The 27279-nt window shown below is 40.4% G+C and overlaps 1 protein-coding gene across 3 annotated transcripts in view; it reads right to left on the bottom strand.

Annotated features, from left to right (window-relative positions):
• The window catches only part of RASGEF1A (RasGEF domain family member 1A), a 373737-nt gene that overhangs the window by 59542 nt on the left and 286916 nt on the right, over positions 1 to 27279 (bottom strand). Inside the window, exon 2 of one of the 3 annotated variants that reach the window (XM_019502317.1) lies at positions 19505 to 19619. In XM_019502317.1, coding sequence (XP_019357862.1) covers positions 19505 to 19546 — 42 coding nt within the window. In that variant the 5' untranslated portion in view covers positions 19547 to 19619. Of the gene's footprint in view, positions 1 to 3614; positions 3724 to 17831; positions 17915 to 19504; positions 19620 to 27279 lie in introns of those variants that run through there. The other 2 variants (XM_019502319.1, XM_019502321.1) reach the window with 2 other exon arrangements.

Raw genomic sequence — 27279 nt, 5'->3', positions numbered from 1 at the left:
CCCCCCCCCCCCCCCCAAGAAGTAGAAATGATGAGGCTCATCTTAGAGCAGTGCTGTGAAACCTAGTGGCTGGATTTAAGGGGTGAGATGATATGTTTAATCTAAATGTGAAGCATGAACATTATATTAAAGGATGCTGAGCTCCTATGGGTTTAGAAAAAATATCATCCTGAAAAATGGATGGAATTTCAAATCAGCTGTATATATACATAGTTTAAAGCAATCTAAGTTCTATAGTGCTTTTCTTTTAAACTAAGGAAAAAGTCAGGTGATAGACAATCCTACAGTAACAAACCAGTATAGGAAAATGATAACAGGAAAGAGTCAAGTACATTTTGTAATATAATAAGAAATAAAATGCTTAAATGTGTGACTTTAAATAGGCCCTACCAAGAGTTTCTGTAAGTTGCAATTAATTATTTTCATTACATCTTTAGCAACAATACAACACTGTTTTCATTGTAACTTTCTTCCTGACCAGGAATATAATGCATTGTCCTTAAAAACTAATCTTTAATATGCTTTGAGTAAAGTTAGATGTTAAACTTAGACCACAATAAGTGGACTTATAACAAGAGCTTCCATACATTAAAGCTCATTAACTAATATTAAGTCTTCTCTGAGCATTTCAAAGTTATGCCACTTGAGGTGTGAGCTAACTCTAGGTTGTACTACCTAGCTCATGTTAGGGTAACTCCTGTTTGCTCCACATAAAAAAATGATCAATTTGCAGTCCTCCAGCATCCCAGGATGCACCACTTCCAGCCTCTAACCCCTCCCCCCCGCAACAGAGTAGGGATAGAACCCAGGTGTTCTGATGCCTAGCCACATGCCTACTTGCCACCTTCTAGTAGCACGTCGTAGCTGTGCAGGCAAGAAACAGTATTAAATCTTAACATGCAACTATTCACAGCACCTTTGAACCCTACCACTGCTTAACATTTCACAGATTTAGTATTGCCTAAGTGTAACATGTAACTTCACCCTTAGCCTTGTTATCATAGACTTGTATAGTCCTCCTACTGTGCTGACTTTAGAAATTAACAATCTTTACCTTATTTTTTTCTAATGAGGCATGCAAACTTGTCAGTGGACTAGGAATACATTTAAACTATTTGTGTACACAATTTCTTTGATAGATTGAGGCCAAGTGCTTAGCCCATTGAAAGATTGAGCCCTGAATAACAACACACTTGGACCTTAATTCATTCAGTAACTACCAAGCCATCTTTGTTTCACTTATAAGATAATAGTCCAAGCTACTATCACTGCAATCTGTATAATAATTCTCATTCGGAAGATGAGCAACTAGCTAAGTAGAACTTGAAACAAAAGTAGCTGAGACCCCTTGGGTTCAACAGATCTGGCTACAAATTGGATGAAGACATCTGCTTTAAGAGCGTTGCTGCTCTTCCCTTAAACCTAGGTAGGGTTTTAACAACTCTACCATTAAAAACATTGTTAACCACATCTGAAAAATCCATTTTTAAATTTGCAGGTTCACTTCATAAAGTGAGTGTATTGGCACTCCTCCTGATGCTATTATTTCTGAATCTTACCTATGCCTTGAGAATCTTCAGAATGTGATACAGCAGTAGTTCCCAAACTCTGATAGATTGTGCACCACCAATTTAAAACAATACAACCTTAAGTACCACCAACACATTTTTCAGTTTAAGTACCACCAGCAAATTTTTGTCATATAAAGTAATTATAATTAATCTGTTAACATGTACGACTAACAGGCTGTCAGCATATCACTGGTGATATGTGCGCCACAGATTTGGAACTGCTGCAATAGAGGTATCTCAACTGTAAATCCATTAGGACAGGAATCCACATAGTCTGAAAGCCTTGGCTTTCAAAGTGTGAAAGAGGAGTGCAAATAAACTCAAATTCCACCAAAGCTGTTGTCCCTTTAATGCATCGTGCTTAGCAGGGGACCATTGCTGCATTTCAGCTTGTGTACAGCTGAGTACACACGAGGTTTGTCTGTACTGTGCATCACCAACACATGTATAATAGTGACTTGATCTTCTATGCAGGCTTTAAAAAACAAAACAGAAAGAAACCCCTGAAACCCACTTTGACTCCACGAGTTAACTTACAACATCATAATGCCTGCTAAGTGATGTAGGGAATTATTAAAATTATTTTTTTCAGAGAATTCCTGCATTGGCATGCCAAACGCCATACCTCATTTATTTGCCTTGGGCACTAGGGCTGTGTGAAGCTTTGGTCCTTGATTCAATTCGGCAGAGATCTGGCCTGATTTGGTGGCTGAATCTCCCAATCCGAATCAAATCAGGAAACATTTTAATCTCTCTGAATCAAATAGGAACCCTCCAAATTGATTTGGAAAGATTCAATGATTTGGCCATAGACACAGATTTAAATGTTTTTTCTTCATACCTCAAGGTACCAGGTGGCTCATGAATGCTGAGATGCTGGAGTGGATGGAGCATCCCACAGGAGCGTGGGGGGCTCCCCAGCACACTGATCAGCAGACGTGGAAGTGGACTAGAAGCACTTCCGGTGCACTTTCGGGTCCTCCGGGCAGCACGCAGGGTGCCCTCCCGGCTCAGCAACTGGTGCCTCCTGGGTCATAAGCACCCGGGGTCCCTCTGTGGCCAATTGCTGAGCTGGAGGGTGCGGGGTGGGGCGGGGCCTGCGCTCAGCGGTGGACACGGAAGTGGACCAGAAGTACTTCTGGTCCACTTCTGGGTTTGCTGCCAAGCATGCGGGCCCCCTTCTGTGGGATGCTCCATCTGCCCCAGTGTCACAGCATTCACAAGCTGGTACTTCAAGGTATGCAGAAAAAATGTTTAAAGCTGTGTCTATGGCCAAATTGCTGATTCTCCAAATCAGCATTGAATCTTCAGATTTGGATTTGGCTGAATCGAATCAGGGACAGTGATCAGAATCAACTAATGAATTGCTGTCCCCGATTCAGGCTGAATCTAAATCAAATACAGCCCGTTTCATACACTCCTATTGGACACATTTTATCATAAATCCTGGTCAGTTTTCATTTGCAAAGGGCTAAAGGAATATAATTTCTAGCACAGGCAAAGTTTATAGAATCATAGAATCATAGAAGTAGGGTCAGAAAGGACCTTGTAGGTCTTCAAGTCCAACCCCCTGCGGGCAGGAGAAAAACTGGGCTCAGATGACTCCAGCCAGGTAGGCATCAAGCTTCCTCTTAAAGACCCCCAGGGTAGGAGCCAGCACCACTTCCCTTGGGAGTTGATTCCAGACCTTGGAAGTTTAGAGAGTGCCCATGGTTCTATGCAATTGGAACAGCTGAGCTGCACGATTCTAGTAGCAATAGTTTCTGTGCATTGCAGCACTCAAGACAGTTGGGTTTTATTCATCTAAGTATATTTTACCCTTCCCTAAAAATAGCAGGTGTCCAGCAGGGGGGAGTTTTTAAAGCAGCATTTGCTTCAGCTAAATGCATATTCTGTTAACACCTGACTCCTACCTGATATTGGTAAGGAGGGGAATCTGGGTAGATGGGTGGAAGGAGTGGATAGGATGCAGATAAAGTTTGTTCTCAGTTAATATGACTGTAAAACAATCTTTTCTTTTTTGAAAAATAAATTGCCTCTTACCTTCCAGATTATTAATGCATCCCAAAGAGCTGTCCTGCAAATCCTGGTGAAGAAGACCCCATTCTTAGCTGCTGGAGTTTTTGCTGCCTATCTCCTCTCCACCCCCTCCCCCCTCAACTTGTATTAAAAAGGAAAGCTACCAATAGCTCGTAAGTAACGAGCTTATGCTTTCAATCACACAAGAGAGCTGAATGGCTTTCCACTTTGTGTGTGTTCAGCGGCTCTGAAGTCAGGGGCCCCCTTGGTTAATGAGAAAGGAATCTGTCCACCTTCTGAAATCTTTCGGCACTTTTTAAAGCCTGCCTGAGCCGCACAACTTGCAGATCTCTCAAGCTTTTCCCCTGTGGCTTCCTGATCTATTTATTTTTCTTCTCTCTCCCTCTTTCATCTCTTGAAAAACCAAATGTAGAAAGGTAATTTCCCTGCTCTTGCTTATGCAGATGTGGGTGTTTCTGATCTGTTCTTTAATATTAAGAGCTAACACTTCAAGTTTATGGGGAAGTTTTGTGGGGAAATAAAAACTAAGGGTAAAACCCCTTAGGGCAGAATAGGTGGGTTGAAAATAATATGCACCAGAAACTAATATTTGTGTGGTGGTTGTTAGGCATGTGTGCTGTGAAGAAGAGAATACTGTTTCTCAGAGGACTTGGTGGTTTCCATTCACAGGCTTTCCACTCAAATCTTTCATTTTGGTTCACACTTGCAGAGTTCTGATTTGAGTTTGCAGGCGGCTGAATGAACCCCAGCATCTGACTTAGAAACTCGCCTGGAATAGCTATCCCTACCTGGCTTGGCCCAGGCCTTCTGCTTCTTAGCAATAAAAACACAGCCACCCAGAATTTTGTCAGCCCGGGTTTGGGCCTGATGCACCTGGCTTACTTGTCTGATTTGGAAAGACACATAGAAAGATATCTGGTGTTGTGTCATACAGCTCTAATGACATGTGCTTCAAGTCTCAGGGATGCAAACATCTTCCAACTGTGTGCGTGCTTGTTTGTTTTGGTTTTTTTTAAGCGTGGCCACTTAAATGGCATATTTGGTAGGAACGTTTCAAAAATAGTCTTCATGCCCACAGAGTGTGGAAGAGAATTTAGAGACAACGAGGAAGGTTACAGTAAGGAAAGCACCAACACGTTTTATCTCTAATTATATCATTTGTAGTTCTGCTCTAGTAGTCCCTGTGCCCAAATAAAACAAATTAGTAGGTAGTTTGTTCTGTGGATAGATTAGTTGATAGCTATGCCTCAACCTAGCATTAGAAAACCTGAAGGGCTGCATCTGTTATTGCCTTCTTTCATGGGTCCTCTTTTTGGGCAGGAGTCCTTCTGAACGGGCAAAGTAGTTGTTGCCAATCCTCTTTGAATCAATTATGAACTTTTTATCAGTTGTAGACAAGTATTTGTTGTAAGTTTGTTACAAGTAAATCTGTGTCAGCTTCACCTCTCTGGTCAGATCCCACTTCACTACTGAGCCTTATTCTAAAACCAGAAGTACGTTCTCTTTTTCTCAGTGATTTGGATATCTGGTAAACTGTATAGGTTTAAAGTGCTACTTGCCTCCTCTCTGACCTTCAAATACTCTTTGACATTTGGAAAGTCAAAGCCTTTAGTTTAGACTTCTCATGCTCTGCTTGGCATAATCATCACTTTGAAACCTAACTAATATTCCTTTGTACTTCTAAGATGTTGCTTGAGCTCAGAGTTGATTTCTATAACATAGACATAAAGTGACATTTATTTGTACCACAATAGCATCTAACAGACATGTGGAAAAGAGAGAATCCCTGCCTGGGCAGATTTACAGTTTCTTCATTTTAGGGAAACTGAGGCAGATGGAGATAGTGGCAAAAAGATTTGCCTTGAGTGACACAATCAGTGGGAGTGATGGGGTTAAACACAATGACTGTATCCACCTGAGCAGAAACATGCAGTCTGTGGGGCCTCAAAGCTTTTATAATCAATTATGCACATGGATCTGTTTCCCCATGCTGCATACTTGGATACCAGGAAATCCCAGTATCTAAAGACTCATGGGGAAAAAAATGTGGCATGGTGCACATGGCTGCCCAAAACTGGAGTCTGGCCAGCCAGAGCTAGGCACCTGCAGCTGGCCAGGCTCTGTATGCCCAGATCTCCACCACTGTACCCCAGGAGGCTCCCAGGACTCCAGGTAAGACTGATGGAGGCAGGCCCCAGTCCTCCTCTACCCTACTTGGGGCAATTTGCTGTGTGCCAGAGTACACATGCAGGGGCTTGACAAATAGGAGGGGCACAAATATGTGCTGCAGATATTTGTCCCCAGGGAAACGCATGTTCCTGCTCACGTGGATGCAACCAATGTGTCCTGGCTTTAAAACTGTGAATCACTTTCCTCTTTCATGAGCCCTGATTTCATCAAAGCCTCCACCTTTCATTTTATCATTTCTCCTGGCTTCTTGCCCTTGGAAGCTTTGAGCTTTTGAAGCTGCCATGGTGCAGTGCCTGTCACCCCGCCTCCACCCCAGTATTTTCTAATATGGTTCACTGCAAATAGTAAAGCTCAAAGGCATACCCAAGGATCCTGATGATGAGCAAAATTGCACTGAGTACGTGGCAAATAGCTTTGGAGCATTGCAGGGCTTGTTTGATTGTGAACAGTTCCTTGCAGCTGTACAGAAAAGACAAGTTTATTTAAGATTTGCTTTTTCTATTTCAATTTCCAAGTGGAGGAAGAAGGACAAGGCTTTTTAAAGCCTGTCAGTTAAAGGCTAAGTGACTTATTACCTTTGCTCCTTCTAGTCTCAGAGTTGACTCCTTGATTGCAGTTCTGCAGCTTGCTTTGGGTCATAAGCAGAACCAGGTAAACAATGGTATTCTTTGATTCATTTAAAATGGGCTGGGCCAGCTATCTAGTAATTCCAAAGAAAAGGCTGTGAATGAAAGGTGGGGGGCGGGAATAAGGCCATATTTATTTTTTTCATGTAAACACATCCTTGTGACCTAGTATTACCACACAGGGAGCATGCTGTTTAAGCCAATTTTAAAATGTGGGTACTGTGAGCATTTGCCTTCTGTCTTATTGTTACAAGGGTTAATAGGTCAAGGGTTGGGGCATTAATCAGTGACCACAGTGCAGAAAGGAGATGCTAAACTTGTGGTGAAATATGAGCCTGCTGTCATGGGAACAGAGAGGAAAGCAAAGCCTTTTAAGGGAGCCATCTTTACAAAAGCTATCAAAGGAGAGAGTCTGATCATTTAAAGCTCTGCTCAATAAACACTATTAATTTTGGTGCTGTTTTACATTTCAGAACATGTTTTTTCTAAATTCATTCCTGCTCCTTGTGGGTGTTCCTTACCCTTCCTTTTTAAAACCAGTTATCAAGAGTTGAATTTTGTTTCCCTTACAAATTTTAAAGCAATGTCAGGCTGATCACTGAATGATAGATTATTATTCTTTGTTCTAAACTGTAATGGAAATGTAACAGGTATGCAGGGATCCCTACAACACTTCAAAGAATCTGAGACTTTACCTTTGTCCATCCTTGTGTAACCTCTGAATCCTTTTTTCTCTGTTCCTTGACCCTTTCTGGCCCCAACCCCTAACCATCCAGCAAGCAGAAGGAGCTTTTCAGTTCCCCATAATTTCTGCCATGCAAGTATAAGGATTTCTTTTAAAGGGCACTGAGTAGTCTCTGTGACCAGTGGTTCACAACATTAACAATAAAGCAGGACAGGGCCTGCACACAGATTTGTTTTCTCACTGCACACAGATTTTTCATCTTGTAGTTAAATTGCTACAATTCCTGGATCCATCTGTTTTTCTTTACTCTTTAGAACTCTGCTTTTATCCTCTCAAAGGAATGCTTGATTTTTATTTACTTATTTGCCCAATGCTTCTGTTTGATTTGTGACTGAAATGAGGACAGCATTACTTCTAGCTAGATTTGTGTTTCTTTCTTTAAAATAATAACAGGTTTCATTTGTCTCATTCCAAGAGCAGATTCTTCCCTGTAAACTAACAGCTTTCCTCTGTCCACAGGGAAAACTATTAAACCTGCTTAATGCACTTCCTGGACTATCAGTCACATTGACTATTGTTTTGTAAGAGGCATGGCTTCCAATGCATATAGTTCAATCTTTGAATTCAAGCTGTTAATTTTTTTATGCTTTCCCACTCCTCCCCTTGAACATGAAAAGAATGAAAAATGAAAGGGACTGGCATTTCCTTTTCTCAGTGAATATGAATATTATATTCAAAGCTTGTCTGTCCTGGGGAAAAGGCTTATGGAATGTAATATAAAATGACTTGTCTGCAACAGATCCTTAGATGTAGCCAGGGAGCATTCAACAAACCTGAGCTGGCTGTGGGTTTCACTTAAGGAATCGTTGCAGAAAAAATATTCAGAACTGACATGGCCACATCCTATATTTCCTCTGACTCATAGAATCTCCTATAGTGAATCTCTCTCCTCCATCCTCCTTCAACCCTGCAATGCTACAAAGATCCTGTTGTAGCTTTGGGGAGATTTGTATTATTGTACTGTAGATCTCTGTTACTTTTGTATGGTTATTTGCGCTCACTCCCCAACTTGACCCTTTCTTTGGACTATTCTATGTTATGAAATTGAATTGGAGATTCTGTATGGTGCAGAAAATTGTCTGGCTTTAGAATACAGAATCCTATTGTTTTGGTCCAAATCCTATTATGTTCTATAGGACTCTTGTCTTTGTAGCCTTGTTTAGTCTAGGGGTCATCATATCTTTGTGCCACAGCCTCTGCTGAAGTTTCTGAATGTGCACCAATATGGATGAAAATGGATTCTTCAGCACCTGATAACAAGGCGGTTTCATAGTAGTTAGGAGAGTGAGTTGTTCAGTTGGGTTACCATCTCATGCTTCTCCACCTTTACTTGCCATAGGATGAACAGTACAGAATTCCTACTCTCATTCAGCAGCAATTATCAGACCAAAACATGTATATTATTTACCTGTTCCATTTGAAAATCTGCAGTGAATGTCATAAATAATCCTACCTAAAGGGTAGCATGCTGTGAACTTTCTAATTTACAACAACTCTTGAAAAGAAGCAATTAAACAATTCTGGCTAGACTTAACAAAGCCATAGAATTGTTCAAATAAAATGTATTCTGTGTAATAGTAAGAACCTAGTTCTGGTAATTTCAGAGTTAAGTTACTTTGCTTCATAATAAAACAAAGCTTTCTGCAATTTGGAAGACAGTCCATTAGTCACATAAAGGATGAACAACTCTTCTTTCCTTTACCATACTTCTTTGTGGGGGAAGCTATAATGGGATAGCCATTGATAAGACTAAAAGAATACAATCACAGCAAATAAATTAGTATTTAGCTAGACTTCTTTTTTAAAGCCTGTTTTCTAGTGTGTCTTGCTCTTTGGATAGTTATTTACATTTTATTAGGTTTGTGTGCATTTTTAATTCCCTTTGAAGTATGGTTTCTTTCTGAAAAATTAAGATACACAGATCCATTTCCAGCATTACACTTTAATTTAATTTTTAAAAATTATTTTAAAGAGTAAATTAAGAAAATATATTTCAGAATTTACACATAATATTCCATGTGTGCATATCAACAGTATATCCTTGGATTGTTAGTTATTGATGCGCATTTCAGCATTTTAGGAATTGTATCATGTGATGGTAAAGCATCACATGATGCTACATTAAAAATCTTGTCCAAGCCTTGTATTTTGTTTTAGATTTTTGTTTTGTTTTGCTTTTTTAACTGACAGAGTGTCTTAACCTACTTCTTTCCTTGAGAAATTCATATATCTGGACTCCTAAATATGATTTAATTGGATTTTGACTATTTTCCTCCTCTGTTTTTCCTTGTATACGTATTGCCCACAAGATATATAGGTTCAGAGCCCTAGAAACTAAAAGCTGCTTTTCATGTTTAGAAAGGAAGCTATTGCAAAGACACTAGCAGCTGTAAACTTCTTAAACGTGGTCCACTAGTTCTCTTCAATCCTCACCTGTAGACTTCACCTCTGCAGATCAGACATAGTTAGTTCAGTTGTGGTGAGCATTAGTCTTTGTCCTTTCTGGCTAAGCTAGTCAGCATAGTGGGGAGATATTTTCAAAGAATCTACTTTTACACTAAAAAGTATTTTGCCCTCTCCTTTCCTTCACTTCCAGTCATGGCGGTGTCCAGAGATTACAGTGTCCATCCTTATTCCTAACTAAAGCTTTAGAACAGTGGTTCTCAGCCTTGTTAGACTCAAGGAACCACCCATAAAATGCCAGCTTTTTGCTTTCACTCATTTTTAGATTAGAGAAATAATAAAGCAAATTGTTCCATTGCAAAGCCCCTTGAAGACCACAATAGGTCAGATATTTTTGACACAACGGACTGCTATTTGAATTCTCTAGTTTTATCTTATGAATCCTGTGCAAGTGTTTGAACACCTATCCCTATTAACCTTGTGCTGTGTCCTTAAATGTATCTTGCAGCGTTCTAGGGTGTGGTAGCACCCTGATTTTAAGAATCCCCGCTTTAGAATCTCAAACTTTAAGAACTTAAGAAGTAGTAGTAGGTCGCTGTCAATGAATAACAAATCTCCAAACTTAAGTATAAGGACTCCCTGGTGGCCTACAAAGGACTCACTTTTCCTTGGTTACAACAATCGTCATCAGAAACTGCAAACCTCTAAAGCAGTGATTCTCAACCAGGGTGCTTTGAACTGGAGCGCTGGCAGATCCTTTGAAGGGTGTTGGGAGGTATAAGAAGATAAGCAGATAAGATAAACACAGGCTAAGGCTTGTTCCTGACTGAATGATCTCCAACCACAACTGCTCAGCCCCTCTGCAAGGAGGTATGCATTGCAATACATAATTTGAAATTAGGTATACTGGTTCACAGAATTTATGGAGGGGTGCCTTTAGTCCAATCAATCATGTCTCGAGTCCAGAAAAGTTGGGAATCTCTGCTCTAAAAGTTCCTTGCTTAATAATGTAGAAAAATGCTTTTATGTTTTTATTGGTGTGTGACTGGGATTTCCTTGACACTTGGTTTATCAAATAATTACAAGAAACACAGCTGCTGTATTGTTTAGCTTTAACTTAACGGGGTGGGAGGAATAAAGCAATGCATAATTTATGCAGTTGAAGAGCATTGTTTGCAGAATATGAGAGAGTTTCTTAGTGTTTTTCACTGCAGAGATTCCCTGGAATATTTGCTAGCAATAAATAATTTACTATTTATGTCTGAAAAAGGAGTAATTTTTCAGCCCCCAAAAATGAACTCTGCCCCCCCAACACAACACAACACAACACAACACAACACAACACAACACAACACAACAAAACAAAAAAACACACAGTAGTCAGTCCCAACTTATTTCCATGCGCTTCTTGAAAGGTCAGGTCTCTCACATTCTTAAGGCACAGCCTCTAATTTTTGGATAGGGAAGATGCTGCTCTTACTGTATCTGAATTGAACAGGTCTGCACAGTACCTTGAGGCAAGAAATGTTTCTATAGGTCAGAATTACTACTGAGCAGGAAGGCCAATATTTGAGTTTGTCAGAGCACTCTGTAATCTCTAAGAATATAGATGGATCTTTACCAAAATAACTAAAAGTAAATAAATTTAATTTAACATAGTCCATCAGTTAATTACTGTCTTCTCCATTTTCTTACCCTGCTGCTGTGATGTCTTAACTATAACCTATCAGTTTCTTCAGTAGCAAATAAAAAAAAAATCGCACTAAAATTATGATTAAGAGAAAGAAGTGTGATCTCCCTGTTCCATGAAGGGAAAATACATGTGGCCAGTATAAGAAAAAACAAAAAGAAATTCTCACTCCCCTTTAAAAGCAGGTTTTTAACAGGAACATAGACTGAAAGATCAAAGTGGCAGCATCCTGAAGTAATGAGTATTTTTAACTGAGATAATACATTTTTATTTAAAAATAAAAGCCCTTTATTTTGTTTTTCCCCTTAAAAATGCAGTAATTTCCTTCCATGCTTTAAAAGGTGAAGAAAAGAAAGAACTATGTTTAATGTTCAGATTTGAGAAGCTAAAATGGAATACACAAGGTTGTTTCATGCTACATTACTCTTTGATGCATAAAGCAAAAAATTCTAGGGAGTGGCATTTTGTTGGAGGTTGTGGTTCCTAGGTCATCACACAATGTATCTCCCATTCACATGGGCAGTGGTATTAAGTATGACAGATATACCAGTTTGCCTCACGTAAATACAAATGTTTATTGTATTTAAGATGCTCAGGTGATGTCTTTTCTGTAAATAAAAGAATCAAAGAAAAACACTTAAAAGAAAAACTGGATTTCCTTGTGATGTCAGATGAGTAGGAGTTGTATGTGGGAGGTATAGGTGTGTGGAAAGGGGCTGACATTTGCAGAATGTGTTGTTTGTGTTCCCTTTATTTCACATGTGCCTACTTGTGGTATTTATGGGTGGGGAGAAGGGAGTAAAAACCTTGATCTTTAAGTATTAAACTCTAGAATTAACTAAATGCCACACAGCTCATTTGGGCAACTGCCATCTGATTTGGATGAAGCTTATCAGCTAAAACCCATCCAACATGGAGAACAGTTAATATGGTATAAAGCAGGGGTGTCAGACTGAAATGGCCCAGAAGCTGGATGAATGGCAAGTGGCTTGCCAAGACTGCACCACAGGGTTCACCCACTCTAGGACCCATGCCAGAGCAGCTGTTAGGAGGAGTGGGCACCATGTGCAGCACAGGTCTCAGACCAGCCAGAGATGGCACCATGTACGGCATGCCTCCAAGACTAGTTGGAGCAGGTCCCAAGCTGCCTAGAACAAGTTTTGCAGAATGTGTCCCAGGCCCTGTGCATGAGGCTGGTCAAATCCAGCCCCCCAGGACATCAGATTACTGAATCATGGAGCTCCGTAGGCCACAGCTGGCCTGTGGACTGCATCTTTGACACTCCTGGTGTAAAGTCATCTGAACAATGTATCTTGCTGCTGTTCATCCTCTTTAAATTTTGGGAGAATTGATGTCACTTTAAAATGCAAAAATATGGTTGGCATATTCAGCGGAGTAAAGGAAAATTAAAAGTTTGACCTGTTTTTTTCATATTGAACCCATAAAAACTTTAGTATTCAGAAAATAATGTATTAAATTATTGTCTGTTTTTAGATCAACAAGATTAAGGTGTGTAGTTGGTACAAATTAGTTTGTGAACAAGTCACATCATGGAGTCAAGCATCTTGAACATCTCCATTGTTTCAGTCATTTTCAATTTTTCCCCACTCCCTAGAATTTCCCAAGAGATGCAATGGGTCAATAACAGGGCAAAGATAGGCCTCAGCCCTAATCTAATCAAGGGAGTGACAAACCTCATAGAAGAGGCTGTGTCACCTTGGAACCTGAGTACATTTTATCAGATATGTATCTAATAGGATGTGACAGGGATGCTGATCTGGGTGCCCTAAGGACAGGAGGGAAGTCATGCATGGGCTTGTAGTAGTGGTTAAGAGGCAAAGGCTATCTTTAAGATGAAAGAAGTCAAAACTAAGTAGCCTTCCTTACATTTCAAATATCAGATAATCTCTTCAATGAGCCTTTCTCTGCATAAGAATTTTTCAGGAAAATTATGCATCTTGTTAAGCCTCGTAAACTCTAGAACATGCCAGTTACATCATACAAAATGGTAAAGTTCCTATTGCATGGAGAATCTTTTCAAATTGATTTGGTAGATTAGAAAGCAGCTATTGGTTTTAAACATCTTGTATGCTGAGCAGTTAAAACTGTTGCCCTGAAGCAGATAATTTGTAACCAGGCTGTTCTACACCTTTACAAGAACTCTTTTCCTTTATATTTTATTTCAAATTGCACCTTGAAACATACACAAGTAGCTCATTTGCTCTACCAGCTAGAAACACTTATGTGAAGGGAAAGGTCTTTTAGGGTAGGGACAGACATTACACATAAACTGGTTGAAGTGATAAGAAGCTGGTTTAAACCTGTAACAGAACAGATGTTCAGTGCACATAAACCAGTTTGAAAATGGCTGAAACCAGGTTGAGATAAACCTGGTTGAATGTAGTATCAGACTTAACTGATTTGGGTCAAACCAGCTTATGCAATGTCCATCCCAGCCCCTTGGCTGGCTTAAGATAAACCTCTTGTCTGGGCAGAGCTTTCTGCTCCACAGCAGGGCTGGCCCCTCCCATTTGCTCCCTGGCTGCAGCTCAGGTAGAAACTGCAGGTGTCTGCCTGGCTTCTGCCCCCCGCAAGCAGGGATTCTGCCGTCCCCTGTGCCTTACACAGACACCTCTCAGCATTCGCTAGCAGACCATGTGCTGGCTACAGTTCATTCTGTGGCAGATGGAACAAGGGCTGAATCAACAGGTAGCTGGTAATGTTCGTCTATTGTTTTCTTAATGGGGTGATTAAATACTGAGTTAGGGGTGATGAACACTGTGTTATCAATTCTCTGCTGGGCTGGTCAGGAGAGCGGGACCTCTCTCTAATCAGAGCATCCTGCCTGGGCCTGGCCATGCCCCCTCCCCCCACCCCGGCTCAGCATTGTGGAAGGGAAGGGGCTGGGGGCTGCTTTAGCACCTCCCGGCTTCTAGCCTGAGCCACTGAAGGCATGTGCCTGCATTTTTGCAGTCCACAGGGGATGTCTGTTCAGTTACAAACTGGTTTAGACTAGCCGGGTTAGACTAACCTGTAAAGATTAAATCAGTTCAGGCTCAGGCTTTTTGAATGTCTACCCCTAGCCTTACGGTTGGCCACTTAGCTAACTAGTTGTGTCCTATACATAACTAGTTAGTCCTTAATATATAGAAATAGATAGATATTGCTTCTTGGCTTTTTTCTGAGCGACTTTGTGAGTGCATTCCTTTTCTTTTGCTATCTTGGGATTCTCTTCCATATAATGCATAAGAACTAAGCTCCTTTAGTGTGTGGCCTCTCTGCTTCTAATGTTGTACCCTTTTTGTTTTGAAGGCAGGAAGGTTAGAATTCCTGAAATCTTTTATGATTAGAGTTGTCCTTTCCAAAACTTTTCAATTCTTTTATATTGTTCTGGTAACAGGAAACTCCAAATCCTACCTAATTCCCTAACGCAGTCTTACCCTGTCCCATCACCCTTCCTTATCCACTTCAGCTTAGGTGGCATCTAATGATAATAGGAGAACCCCCCCCCCCCATTGCTTCTGATGTAGAAATCATGACTTTTTAATTCTGTATCCTGGATACCCAGAAACTGGGCTCCTCATCTGAGGGAATGTAGCAAATTATAGTTAAAAAAGCTACTGAGTCTTACTGTAAAGCTTCTGTTCCTTTTCCTTGGGGGAATAATCTTTCATGTATCATGGGATGTTTAACTCTTCACTCTAGATGTGTAACTTCAGCAATTACACTTAAGTCCTCCAACTTAGAAGCATACTGTTTCTGAGTCTCAGTTTCAATTATCAAGGTTTTCTCTGTGAGGATTTTCATAAATTTGCTTTGGAAATGTAAATAGTAAAGCAAAGCTGCCTTATACTGCCTATTAATCCTTCAATTACATGGCTATAGAGTCTTCTTACTTCCCTTAATATAAAGCTAAACCCTTTTCTCCACTCCTCATAACCAATGCACTAAGGATTACTGACATGCCAGCAAAATCTGGTTTTTAAATTCCAGACTTTGTAGTTATGTGCTGCTACTTTTCACTACCTCTCTTTAACAAGCTGGAAGCAATAAAATATAGGGTTGTATGAAGCTTCGGTCCTTGATTTGATTCGGCCCAATTCAGTGACAGAATCTCTGAATCCAAATTGAATCAGGAGACCCTTTAATCTCCCCAAATCGAATCAGAACCCTCCGAATTGATCTGGAGAGATTCGGAAAGATTCAGAGATTTGGCCATAGAGACAGCTTTAAATGTTTTTTCTACACACCTCTAGGTAGCAGGTGGCTCATGATTGCTGCAGTGCTGGGGTGGATGGAGTGTCTCACAGAAGCATGGGGGGCTCCCTAGTGTGCTCGGCAGCAGACCCGGAAGTGGACCAGAAGCACTTCTGGTCCAGTTCCAGGTCTGCTGGGGAATGTGCTGGGCCCCCCCACCCCATGCCTCCCTGGCTTGGGGACTGGTGCCTCCTGAGTCTGACGGGGCACCTTGGTCCCCCTGTGGCCAATCACCAAGCCAGGGGGGAATGGGAGATGCCCTTTCGCACTCCCTAGTGGACCCAGAAGTGGAACGGAAGTGCTTCTGGTCCACTTCTGGGTTCGCCTCCAAGCATGTGGGCCCCTGCCCCATGCTCCTGTGGTACGCTCTTTCTGCCCCACCATCATAGCATTCACGAGCTATGCTGGTACCTTGAGGTATGTAGAAAAAACATTTAAAGCTGTGTCTATGTCCGAATCGCTGATTCTCTGAATTAGCATCGAATATTTGGATTCAGATTTGGCCAAATTGAATCAGGGACTGTCCCTGATGCTCAGTGGCTGGTGCCTCCTGGGTCTGGGGGGGGCAGCAGGGGTCCCCCTATGGCAGATCACTGAGCCGGGGGACACAGGGGCCAGCCCCACAGCGTGCTCCCCAGCAGACCTTGAAGTGGACTGGCAGTACTTGTGGTCCACTTCTGGGTTTGCCGCCAAGCACGTGGAGGGCCCACCCCTTTTGCAGTCCTGTGGGACACTCCATGCACCCCAGCATCACATCATTCACAAGCCATGTCTGCTACCTCAAGGTATGTAGAGAAACCTTAAAGCTGTCTCTATGTCCAAATCGCTGGTTCTCCGAATCAGCATTGAATCTTCAGATATGGATTCAGCCGAATTGAATAGGGGACAGTGATCCAAATCAACTAATCGAATCACTGTCCCTGATTCGGGTTGAATCCAAATCCAAATTGAATAGGTCCCGCTTCGTACACCCCTAATAAAATCTCATTAGTTGATTTGAAAATGTTCTTAAGGGACCATGTAATGCTCATACATCGTGCCCATATCAATTAGTTTAAATAATTTCACTAGACTGAAAGACCTACTATGCTCTTTTACTTCAAATGGGGTTTTTTGTAGTTCTGAGGTGGTCTTTATTGTGAGGAATATATCTGAGAGCTTTAACCGAACAAGGATTTAGTGGTATCTTTTGGTCTAACAGAACAGTGTTATATTGATATCATCCCTCAACCATCTTCACCTTTTTCCTTCCAGAGATGGTAAATTCCACATACCTCAAAAATCATGTTTCATCAGGCTTTATTGTTAATGTATCAACATGATTTGTTCTTATACATTACATTTTGCTCTGTATTTGGACAACAATGGTATTTGACTGAGATGCCAATCTGATGTGACCTAATGACCCTCTAGCACTTAAAAAATCCAGGTTTCTCTTTCTATCATTATTTTGCATCTATGGAGACAACAATAGAGCAACTCTAATTTAGGTAGAATCATGCTGACCACCCAGCTGTTTCTCAAACCAGTTTTTAAATATCACACTTCCTCTCACTTAGGTTAAGTAGGTAAGTGATCGCAAAATACAGCATATTGCTTTGAAAGGAATCACATGCAATATAAAACCTAGGACCTCTTTCTGGGTAGAAATCCCAGCAGTCTTGCTTTTCATATGTCTACCGCCCAACTATACTCTGCTGGGCAGAGGCACAAGCTAAAGTCTTGAATCTAGAATATGAAATTTAGTCAGAATGGCAATTTGAAATGAACCTAGATCAGGATACATAATTTGGAAACAGTTCTGACTTTGTTAGGTCTTTTGACTTTCTCCCTCAGCCTATTTCCAGACAGCCCTGGAACATTTTTGTTTTCAGGAACTAAATCTAAATATTGAGGCTCTGTATTTTATGTGGACAAGTGAGAGTGAGCTCCCTCAGTGACTCTTGCATTCAAATAATTGTTTTAATGTTTTTAATAAAATGACTTCAAGAAAGAAAAATACTTGTAGAAAGATCATAACAGAATAATAGATCCCATTTCCTTACAGAGCTGTTTAGACTTTCTAAGCAAGTGGGCTTAATGAGATGATTCACTAGTACAACTAGAGCACTTCAAAATTGCATCACTGGTTTTAAATTCAAAGTATCCAGCATAAAAATTATACCATTTATCTCAGAGAAATGATACTTTTTGTGTCATCACTGCTGCGGGCTATCACAACCCCTAGCTATCCCTTTTTTATTTGTCTCCTGAAATCTTAGCAATATACAGTAACAGGTGATCCAAAGACAGAGTTGTATAAAACTTACCAGAATATCAAGGAGCATGTCTTTTCCCAATAAGGAAAACCCAATTGATTGTGGGTATCCCCCCTTTATACTGCCTGTGGCTCACATCTGTATTAAGGCAAGGTGGTTTAGGAAATGTAATGAGACCTTGCTTGCTTTGCTGTAATTATACCCCGGGAAAACTGAAAGTATCACAGGAGGGTAATGCACAGAAGGAAACTGTGACAGCCACAAGCTTCCACTACGTAGAGATCATGTGCTGCCCTTTGTGGGTAAGGACTGGGAACTTCCACATCTTCGGTGACTGAAGTGCAAAATGAAATAAAACCAAGGCTGTTTAACCTTTTCCCCCTGTAGAACCACAGGGACTGACATACTAGGTTAGAGCCGTGCTCCAGCTTCTTCTCCACTAGTCAGGTACTGCAAACAAAGATGAAAGAAAAGTAGACATTTTTGGTGGAAGGTTATCCCATGGGACATCCTCCTAGCCTGGATTATGCCCTTAAGATTGGCTGTTGATATGTTTCCCAGAATATTTCTTTTGTTTTTTTTAGTGACAAATTTCCCAAATATTGTGCTCTTTATGCTTACCAGAGAAAAATAAAATTTTCAGAAACTCACTGAGAAATTAGATTAATATTGTGAAGGAAATCATATATCAAGACACCCATATCAATAATCTTGAAACCACTGGAATTTTTATTATTAATCGATCATTATTACTTGTTTCCAGTAGCAGCCATAATGTGATAAGTTCTTTGCAGAAACACGTAAATAAATTGGTAAAAGAGCTTAATTACTGGTTTCTCGGCTTAACAAGCTAGTTATCCTAGTTATCCAATCAGAAGGCTGAACAAAAGCTGTTTTGGAATCTAGATTTAATGGACCTCCCTAGCATCTAACTTTTGCTGCACAATGCACTGGACTTTCCATCTACAAGCAGTCCCTAATTTGTAGCTGTTAGAGTTTACAAAGTGAATCTAATAGGCATCATAGCAGGGGTGGACCTTGTGGAGCCCTTCAAAATGGGCAGGATAGAGCACTGATAGAAGGAGTTCAGGACTTGCATGCGTTAAGGACTATGTGAAAGAAGTCACAGAGGTCATTTTTTGAGAGCTATGAATAAGGAGATGACAGTGGCAGACTGGAGGAACAGCCATCAACACAAAGCTTGACAAGGAAGAATAAGTATATAGGGGCATATTTATACAGATCCTTAAAGAAAGTGACCAGTAAAATAAATTTGATGCATCAGTGAGAGTGACATTGTGAAAATGATAGGTGAACTCCTAGAGGGAATGTGTATATTTGGAGAACTGAAGAAGTGGATGTTGTAGTTGCCAGGGCAGGATATATAGAGCAGCCCTGAATCCATTTTGGCTGTTGCCATGGGAAGTAATGGGCACATCTTGAAAGCTGAAAGAAGCAAGTGTGAACAAGATGAAACTCCATGGTGAGCCATTACTGCTTTTCAATGTGTCACCAGCCTCTTCCATCCCACCATCGAATGAATCTGATAGTCTTTCTCTACCACCCAGAATTTTCATGTTAATGTCAGAATTCATTTTCAGCTAAGTACAAGCTTGCTCAGTGCAACTCCTTCCATATCAATCACTTACTACATCAGCAGTTTAAAAAAAAATAGAGAGAGAGAGAGACTTGCATAAGAATCATAATGTAAAATAAATACTTACTTTGCATTTCTTAACAGCAGCATTGCACAGTGGTTCTGCCATCCAGCCTTTCCTGGTGGGTGGACCGCCAGCTATTTCAATTTATGATTTTTGTCATGAGTCTTGCCTCCTTCCCCTTAAAATGAGGGGTGCAATGTATTACTATTTAGGACACACCTTTATTTTCCATTCACATCCCTATAATGGTGGTGTCAGAATAAATTTGACATGCAGAGCTGTAGAGGGCTGAGGGCTATAACAAAGGGATGGAATAGAGGGCAAAAGAATAGCAGCACAAGTTTTGGGATAATGAAGAAGGAGGAAGGCTAGATGTTAAAGTTAAATGCAAAGTTTATACCAATATGAAAGGAATGCGATTGGAAGATGTAAAAAGAAACAACAACAAAGGTGACTTTCAAGGGGATTCTTTAGGATTTGAAAAGAAGCTAGGAAGCAATATGTAATTTGATGCTGATACTGTCTGCATAGCCAAATTGATTAGATGCATGCTGAACAGTATCTTTACACAGTCTTGCACTTCAGAAGCTCTCCTAATGAGAGGAGGTATGTTGATGAGGGCAGCAGGATTCTCTCTCCTTCCTACCTGAAAAGTGTTGTGGAACTTTCACGAACAGTGGCAATACCGTTGTGACTTGTTAGAAAGAGGATATACCACTTTTTTTTCTCATAGACCATCTAGAATGTGATACAAAAATAAAGACTAAGATAAACTAGAAACCAGTATTTTGGCATCCTCACAAGGTAGAGTATGACTCTGCATATCCAAGTTGTTTTAGAAACCAGTGAAAACTCATTTCTAAGTTGATATATGGCATCATTTGCATAAAATATTAAAATAATTCACCTTAAAAGGATCAAACTGATCTTCATTTGTTTCTAATCCAACCTGGATTTTTATCCTGTTTCCTGCCAGGAAATTCAATATCATTATTTGACAGCCTCCACAAAGGGAGATGATGACTAATGGAAAATGTAATCAGTGACAAGAATTTTAAAAAATAGATCTTATATTTGCATACTCAGTCTTACGGCTGGTGTGCTGAGCACTTGGGCACATGTTTAACTGGATGCATGTTAATATTCCCACTGAGGTCAGAAGCCTGGTAATTTGCAGGATCTGGTGTGTTCTTTTTTGCTTTCCAAAGTATTACAAAAAATGAAGTGTTTGTTCTTACATCTGCTGCTGACCATCAGAGAGAGAGACAACCAAATGTCATGGCAGAATAAGTTCCAAACCGAGGCCAGTACAAAAACAAATTATTTTCTATTTAGTCCTGTGTGAGGTGAATAAAATCTCCTTCTTTTCTTGGTTCCAGTTTCCCAAGATTCTCCTCCAAAAAGATAACTGAAGCATTCTAACCCTTCTCAGCAACACAAAGCTGTACTGAGAAAAGGACTCTTTTGGAAATGCCCTTCAGCCTCCTAGGCTGTCAACAGAAGTTGCCAAATGAAGCGGACTCCAAATGTCCCAGCACAGCTGATTTGCTTTATTGTTGACCCTTGTCTTGCAGGGTTGGGTTCCTGCCACTCCCAAGGCTTCAGGGGCCCAGTTCTGCATGCACTGGGAATTCCCTGATAAGGGAAGCAGATGTCACCCTACAGGAGAATTCTTGGGATATGCTTGATTGGGCTCATGGACAGCCTTTGGCAGCTAGAGACCATAGGCAGCTCTGGGCTGACTCCAGTCTTCCACTTTAAAACAAACCATGAAAATGTTTATGGTGGCACAAAAATGTCACCTGTTTGCAGCCCCGGCATACAAATGAAACTTGAATATTCTCCCTAAAATCTAGCAGATGTTGCAGTGGTGTTCCTGGCTGAAGTGTGTACAGAACACTCTAAACCAATGGCCCAGCTTTTCTGTGGGGATATTTTGTAGGGGAGATAAAAGTACTAAATTTACTTTGGCTTCAGTTTTTTTCAATATATTTGAAAATTTGGTTTTGGGTAAATAGGGGGATGAAATTACATATTCTACTTAGATCATACTAAGGGCACTTAAAAGGTAAGCATCTGCATGTTAACGCTCATTAACTTGTGCTAAGTGCCCTGTGAGTATAAAGTTACGCCACTTCAGGTGAGGGTCTACTCTAGTCTCTGCTACCTAGCTCATGTAAGGATAACTTCAATGTGCTCCACAGAAATGAAACAAGCAATTTGCAGTTGTCCAGTATCCCATAATGCAGAACTCCCAGCCCCTCCCTTTCTTCCCCACACCCAGAGCAGGGTTAGAGCAGGGCCAAGGTGTGTTAGCTCCTAACCACATTCCTGCTTGCCAGTCCTCTAGTAGGAAGTCAGAGCTGTGCAGGCAAGAAACGGTATGATGAACCCTCAATATGCAACTCCTCGCAGCACATTCTAACTTTATACACTGCTTAACGTTCCAGAGATTTCATATGGTCTAAGTGCAACGTAACTTCACCCCAAGACAAATAAAAATGCCAACACAATTTAAACATATCAACCTAAATTATTGTTCAAATAAATATTGTGCTGTTATAAATAAGGTAGGGTGGGCCTTAGATATCGTTGTGGAAAATTACTTATGAGTATAACATTCTGGCATGTATATACAAAAGTTGCAATTATGGATTCTTTTTGTGGGTTTCATTTTCATAACCTGGTTGCTCTACACCTGAATCTATTTTCTTCAAGTTATGAAGATAATGACTTTGGACACCTAAAATCATTAGACACCTATAGGAAATTTTCTTGGGAAAATCTGAAATTGGAAAAATGCAAAGCTGAAATATACTTCCATGCCTTTAATACTATGAGATAGCATAGTGTGTTCATAAACTGAGTAATAGCTCTCTAAACAATTTAGGATTTCCCTACTGCACTGCCCTGTCTTCTAGTCCAGAAACTACCAGAGTCAAGTCAAGTGAAATCAAAGATCCTCCTGAATCTAATGACTCATTGGGTTAGAGTGGTTAAGGCACACCAGTTACTAAATGACTTGCTTTCCATTTGCCTCTGAATTAGCTGGTTGGGAGACGGGAGCTTTTGACATGCATACAAGCCCTGCTTTGGATTTATCTTACTAGAGCTGTAGCAAAATGCCTTAACTGCTATGCCAAAGCACCCCTGATCATAACAGAATAGCAGTAGCTTGACCTTGCATGTTAGCATTCAGCTGTGTTCATGTGGTTTTCTTGTGTTGTTGTTGTTGTGTAGAGAACAAAAATACTGCAACTTTCCTGTTCAGGAAAGTTTTAAAGACTGTCTTGACCCCTGAAGGAATTGTGCATAGGGCATTTTCCTAAATTGACATGGACCCAAGCCCCAATTATTAAGAAAAGCACTTAAGGTTAATGCTTCCAGGTCTCCAGTGGCAGACTCCTTGTTGACTCTTTCCATTGTACAGTATCCCTCTTTTGTCCTCTCCATTTGCCCATGCAGATGTCAAAAAGGAGTTTGTAGGAGAGGAACAATATTTTGTCCTGCCTGAGAACTGGCTTATGCCAGCTAGGCATCGGGGTAAATTCGGATGACAAATCTTCCATTGCATCAGGAATATGATTTGGACCATTGCAAATGGGGTAACATCAACACTTATTTTGCTGTGTTATATTCTGCATCTTATACTTCAAAATGCTGTTTACAGCTGAATGAAATCAGTTTTCAATAAGCTGAATCGAACCATAGAGGGTCAAGCCACAGAGTAACTTACAAGCAGTCATTTTCTTCTTTTTGTTAAGAGAACTGTTTCCTGATAATACAGATGATGAAATAGATCATCATGTAGAAGGAAAAAACCCTCAGAATTTTATGTAGTAGAAACAGCATATGTGAAAGTAAAAAGATAACTTTTAGATTTGGAAAAGTAGGAAATTACAGTAGAAGTTGAAGTAAAAGTTCTCGTGGTTTTTACACTTTTCACCTTGTTTCTTTTTTCTTAAGAGATTTAAAAATAATAATAATAAAAAGACAAAAGAAGAAAAATAATGAAACCCAAAATAAACTGCTGAGTTTTGGGGTGGGGGTGGTTTGCTAGTACAAGTTGACATGGGTAATTGGTATGGAAGAGTAATTACAGCAGTGATACCTCTGTTGCGGCACTGTTCCCTGTTAAGATTCTAGCCTAACATAAAATTAATGACACAAAATACAGCCTTGTAAATGCACAAGTACTGCTTATTGTTGACACACAGTTACAGTGTGTATTTTTTTTAATATCAAGGAACTGTAAATGCCAAAGGTTTTAAAATTTAAAGTACTACACTTTCCAGGAAGGCTGTTAAAGCATAAGACTACAAACAAAAAATGTAACTTCAGTAGCTTTAGCAATGATTAATACCTTCAGTTGTAGCACTGAAATAGATTAGCCTTATTTTTTTCTTCATTTGATTGGAGTTCTCTGCTTTTATAAACAGTCATTGTCAAGGTCTTTTTTGACTTTGCCGGAGTAGTGAATTGTTGGCAAAAGGGAGGCTGATGGATTATATTACTGAATAGTATTGCTGTACTTTACCTTTGGTTTAGTGTTATTTGCTCCAGTCCCTCCTGCAGCCAGTTTGGTCCCGAATATCCTGGCACATGCCTTTCCATTGTAGTAAACCAGCAAGGCTGAGAGAGGTACACTGGTGTATGGGTAGCTTAGTGTCTCCATATACACTGCTCAGGCTTTTGTGCCCTGGAGAACTTACTCCAGTTTTGCGTTATCTTTCAAGGGAGGATTATGTTCAATGAGCTGATGTCTCAGCATAATTCTATTGGCTCACTAGGTAGACAGATGCCTACTGCCTACTGTAATTTTTGGAGTTACTCTAAGGGTTTTGCAAGAGTACAAACATCTGTCCCTTTTTATTGTTTGTATAAATCCAAATACATTTCTAAACCATGTTTTTCATTTGGAAGTTTACAGCCACTCAGAAACTTGATGCTGACATTTTTGCATCATGACCTTCTTTTATATACAAAGCTACAATAAACCAGGGCCCAGGTTTGTGCTGGGCTGCTGCCATTGTAGCTGTTAATGAAAATGGAGAACAAAATATGTTGAGGATAACATAGAAGGAAAAGCCACCAAGAATTTGATACAATATGGAAACTTGCAGCCAATAGAGGAGTTATAAATACTCACATGTTAGAGTCCTGGTATATTAATAAGTAACAAAGAGGTCAGAATTGTGTAGCTATAGACTCAGAAGCTCAACAGACTCACTGGCAGCCCTGAGAGTACAGTGATCAAGGTCCCCAAAGTGAGTGTGGTTTTGTGTGCTTTTCAGTGCCGATTGGCTTTCATTGGAGAAACCAGGAAAGGCTACAAGATTTCAGAGGCTCTGTTTTGAGATTGTGACTGTAATGTATATAGAATACTGGCTAAGTAAGATACAGCTGGTTGTTGAAAAGCCAGAAGTGCTCCTACTGACACTACAGTAGACATGGTTAGGAAAAGTTTCTCATGTGAATTGTAAGACTGTCTATGATTGGGACTTGCTCTGTGGCTTCTAAAAGGTACCATTTGCTTGTTGTACCTGTGATGCTGCTTTGGTCCTAGGACCTAAATACATATGCTGGGATATGTACATGTACACTGGGGGTCCTGTTATGGGCCTACAGTCAGAGGTCCTGGTGCTAAGGACCTGGTGGACTGTCAAGCCACCTGCTGTTTTTGATTGGGGAATTTCATTTGGAATATTGTAGCCCTGGTGAAGTTCTGTTGTATATTAGTGGTGTGCTGCTTTACTGCAATGGAGTACCGATCAGATGCTGATGGTTGGTGCTGTTCAACTGATTGCTGTGGCATAGTCATTGATATGCATCTGTGAGTCAGCTGGACCTGCTTTAAAAGACACTGCTTTCAGAACATGACCTCAGGGGAAAAGGGGAATGTACAGAAAATGTGACAAGGGATCTTGCTTGCTCTGCCATTCCCATATTGTTAAGGAGGGAGGGGGAATATCAGCAAGATGTTAACTAGAAAGGAGAGAAAAATTCAGATATGGCACCTTGGTGTAAAAGAGGAGATCCTAATACAGAAAAAGTTTGACAAATACTAATCTATAATGTGGTTTTCCGGGAGGATTTTAGAAGCTTCACTTGTGTTAAGCATAACTTCAGTGCTGAAATTTGTTCCTGGGTGTAAATTGGAAGTGAAACAGAATAGAGAGGATTTTGTAAATGTTTGGGATTTTTTTTTCTTTTTAAATCGATTATTGAGGAAGGAGTCTATTTTTGTCATCTCATCTGAAATACCTCATAAAGTATGTGAATAAAGTGTGTTTACTTTATATTTAATTAAAGCATGTAACTAGGAAAGAGGAAGTAACTAAAAATTGCCCCATTGCGTGATGACTGATTTGGGGCTTCCCAAGGTTAGTCTTTAACTGCCCACTGCAGCTGCTTGTTTTGTGTTACTTGTACAATCTTGCCCTTGATCTAACCTCATGGAAGGGGGAATTTTGCATTCAAAATCTACAGCTGTACATGAAAGGATACCACTTTTTTCTGTTTTTAACTCCTAATCTGAAAGGTAGTAAGACAGAAACTAAACTTGTTTTAAATTGTGCCAGTGAAATAAAACTGAATTTATAACAAATATACAGTAGGTTAGGAAACAGACAGACTCTGACAAAGGCTTGGTGCTCCCTTAAAATGATGTTAAAACTGCTTAACGTGATATACAATGCTTTCCTTAAAGGATTCTGGCCAGCAAGAAAAAGCACTGAAAACAATAGTAAGTGGGATTGTTGAAAGTGCCTGAGAAGCAGATTCCACTGTAAAGCAATGACATTTGTGCTCTTTGGTCAGTTAAGCACTTTTGAAAATCACTTCCAGTAGGTGCAGAAGTTGTTGTTGCATGGAAGAAGACCTCTAGATTTTAGATTTGACTTAATTTTTAGCATAGGCTGCCCCTTTTGAATTTACACTAGGTTCTCTTGCAGAGAAATGTATCTCTTTCTTCCATTTATTTGAATGTTACTTTTATGTACTTGTCCCAACCACACTACAGTATTTAAAATCAGGTTTGCTAAGAGACAGAATGATCTCTTGTTTGCTTACATTCAAGACTGGAGAGTTGAAAAATTGAGTTTTCTTAATGGCTTCGCAATAGATCTCCTCTGGGTTTGACTGCACTAGAAAATCAGCTCCTGTTAGAACACAACTTGGAAAAGTCAGTTTAACTACACAGGATACCAAACATGTTTTTTTGGCAAGAGATGGGTCATGTCAACTTGTAGTGGTTTCAGTATGGTTAACTCATGACTTTTTTACATGAAGTTAAACACTTCTAGTCTCTGTCCACATTGACTGCAAAGTCTTTATTTAACTTGCAAAGTAATGTCCTAATTTTCTAGCGAAGATAAGCTATAGGGTGTAATCCTTAGGAGTATTGGGAACATGGAGTTCTAATTGACCATTGAGGCTGCATCCACACAAGCACAAGCGTTTGTTTCCCCAGGAATAAGAAGCAGCGATGCACTTTGTGCCATTGCTACTTATCCCCAGGTAATGCCCATGCCACACGCCTTCTGGCATGCAGCGGGTTATCCTGGGTGGAGTATGGGAGGCTGGGGCCAGCAACTGGCCCCAGCAGCTTTATCTGGGGCCCTAGGGGCCTCAGGGAACTGCAGCCACGGTGCTCCTGCAGCTGGGAGCCAGGCCAGCAGCCAGAGCATGGCTCTGGCAGGCCAGGCTCTAATTTTGGGCAGTGCATGCTGCTGCCATGTGTGCCACCCTATTTTTTTTTCTTCCATGAAGGTTCTTTTTGACCCCGGGACCAACTTCCGTCCGTCCCCCCCCCCCCCCCCCCCCCCCCCCCCCCCCCC

Source organism: Gavialis gangeticus, unplaced genomic scaffold (assembly GCF_001723915.1).
Source record: "Gavialis gangeticus isolate Ggan-Ray unplaced genomic scaffold, GavGan_comp1, whole genome shotgun sequence".
Classification (NCBI taxonomy): Eukaryota; Metazoa; Chordata; order Crocodylia; family Gavialidae; genus Gavialis; species Gavialis gangeticus.
The sequence above is the reverse complement of the archived record's forward strand: the minus strand, read 5'-3'. Positions and strand labels throughout refer to the sequence as shown.